Consider the following 1,591-nt stretch of genomic DNA (forward strand, 5'->3'; position numbering starts at 1 on the left):
GTGGAAGCCAGGAGACAGCCAGCTATGTGTGGAAGCCAGGGAGACAGCCAGCTATGTGTGGAAGCCAGGGAGACAGCCAGCTATGTGTGGAAGCCAGGAGACAGCCAGCTATATGTGGAAGCCAGGAGACAGCCAGCTGCATGTGGGAGCCAGGGAGACAGCCAGCTATGTGTGGAAGCCAGGGAGCCAGCCAGCTGTGTGTGGAAGCCAGGGAGACAGCCAGCTATATGTGGAAGCCAGGGAGACAGCCAGCTATGTGTGGAAGCCAGGGAGACAGCCAGCTGCGTGTGGAAGCCAGGGAGACAGCCAGCTGCATGTGGAAGCCAGGGAGACAGCCAGCTATGTGTGGAAGCTAAATGTGTTTATGTTAATTAATGGTAAATTAACGTGAGACCGACAGTTATATTCTTTACAATCACTCCACAGCCCTAGTGGTGGTAGTAGTGGTAGAGGAGGTAGTGGTGGTAGAGGTGGTAGTGGTGGTAGAGGTGGTAGTAGTGGTAGTGGTAGTAGAGGTGGTAGAGGTGGTAGTAGTGGTAGAGGTGGTAGAGGTGGTAGTGGTGGTAGTGGTGGTAGTGGTGGTAGTAGTGGTAGTGGTGGTAGAGGTGGTAGTGGTAGTGGTGGTAGAGGTGGTAGTAGTGGTAGAGGAGGTAGTGGTGGTAGTAGTGGTAGTAGTGGTAGAGGTGGTAGAGGAGGTAGTGATGGTAGTGGTAGTAGTGGTGGTAGTAGTGGTAGAGGTGGTAGTAGTGGTAGAGGTGGTAGTGTTGGTAGAGGAGGTAGAGGTGGTAGTGGTGGTAGAGGTGGTAGAGGAGGTAGTGGTGGTAGTAGTGGTAGAGGAGGTAGAGGTGGTAGTGGAGGTAGAGGTGGTAGTAGTGGTAGAGGTGGTAGTGGTGGTAGTAGTGGTAGAGGAGGTAGAGGTGGTAGTGGTAGTAGTGGTAGAGGTGGTAGTAGTGGTAGAGGAGGTAGAGGTGGTAGTAGTGGTAGAGGTGGTAGAGGAGGTAGAGGTGGTAGTAGTAGAGGAGGTAGTGGTAGTGGTGGTAGTAGTGGTAGAGGTGGTAGTAGTAGTGGTAGTGGTGTTAGAGGTCGAGGAGGTAGTGGTAGTGGTGGTAGTAGTGGTAGAGGTGGTAGTGGTAGAGGTGGTAGAGGTGGTAGTAGTGGTAGAGGTGGTAGAGGTGGTAGTAGTGGTAGTAGTGGTAGTGGTGGTAGTAGTGGTAGAGGTGGTAGTAGTGGTAGAGGTGGTAGTAGTGGTAGAGGTGGTAGTAATGGTAGAGGTGGAAGAGGTGGTAGTGGTGGTAGAGGTGGTAGTGGTGGTAGAGGTGGTAGCGGAGGTAGTGGTAGTAGTGGTAGAGGTGGTAGTAGTGGTAGTAGTGGTAGAGGTGGTAGTAGTGGTAGAGGTGGTAGTGTTGGTAGTGGTGGTAGAGGAGGTAGAGGTGGTAGTGGTGGTAGTGGAGGTAGAGGTGGTAGTGGTGGTAGTGGTGGTAGTGGTGGTAGAGGAGGTAGTGGTAGTGGTGGTAGTAGTGGTAAAGGAGGTAGAGGTGGTAGTGGAGGTAGAGGTGGTAGTAGTGGTAGAGGTGGTAGTGGTGGAAGAGGT

At 52.7% G+C, this 1,591-nt stretch overlaps 1 protein-coding gene across 1 annotated transcript; it reads right to left on the bottom strand.

The window, feature by feature from the left end:
• Window positions 1–484: 484 nt before the first annotated feature.
• On the bottom strand, window positions 485–1,108 carry LOC121840035 (cell wall protein DAN4-like; the record flags this gene model as incomplete). Its single annotated transcript, XM_042301187.1, has 1 exon — window positions 485–1,108. A coding segment is annotated over one exon (624 nt), but the record flags the coding sequence as incomplete, so codon positions are not given.
• Window positions 1,109–1,591: the final 483 nt, after the last annotated feature.

The sequence above is a fragment of the Oncorhynchus tshawytscha genome, linkage group LG19 (assembly GCF_018296145.1).
Source record: "Oncorhynchus tshawytscha isolate Ot180627B linkage group LG19, Otsh_v2.0, whole genome shotgun sequence".
In the NCBI taxonomy this organism is placed as follows: domain Eukaryota; kingdom Metazoa; phylum Chordata; class Actinopteri; order Salmoniformes; family Salmonidae; genus Oncorhynchus; species Oncorhynchus tshawytscha.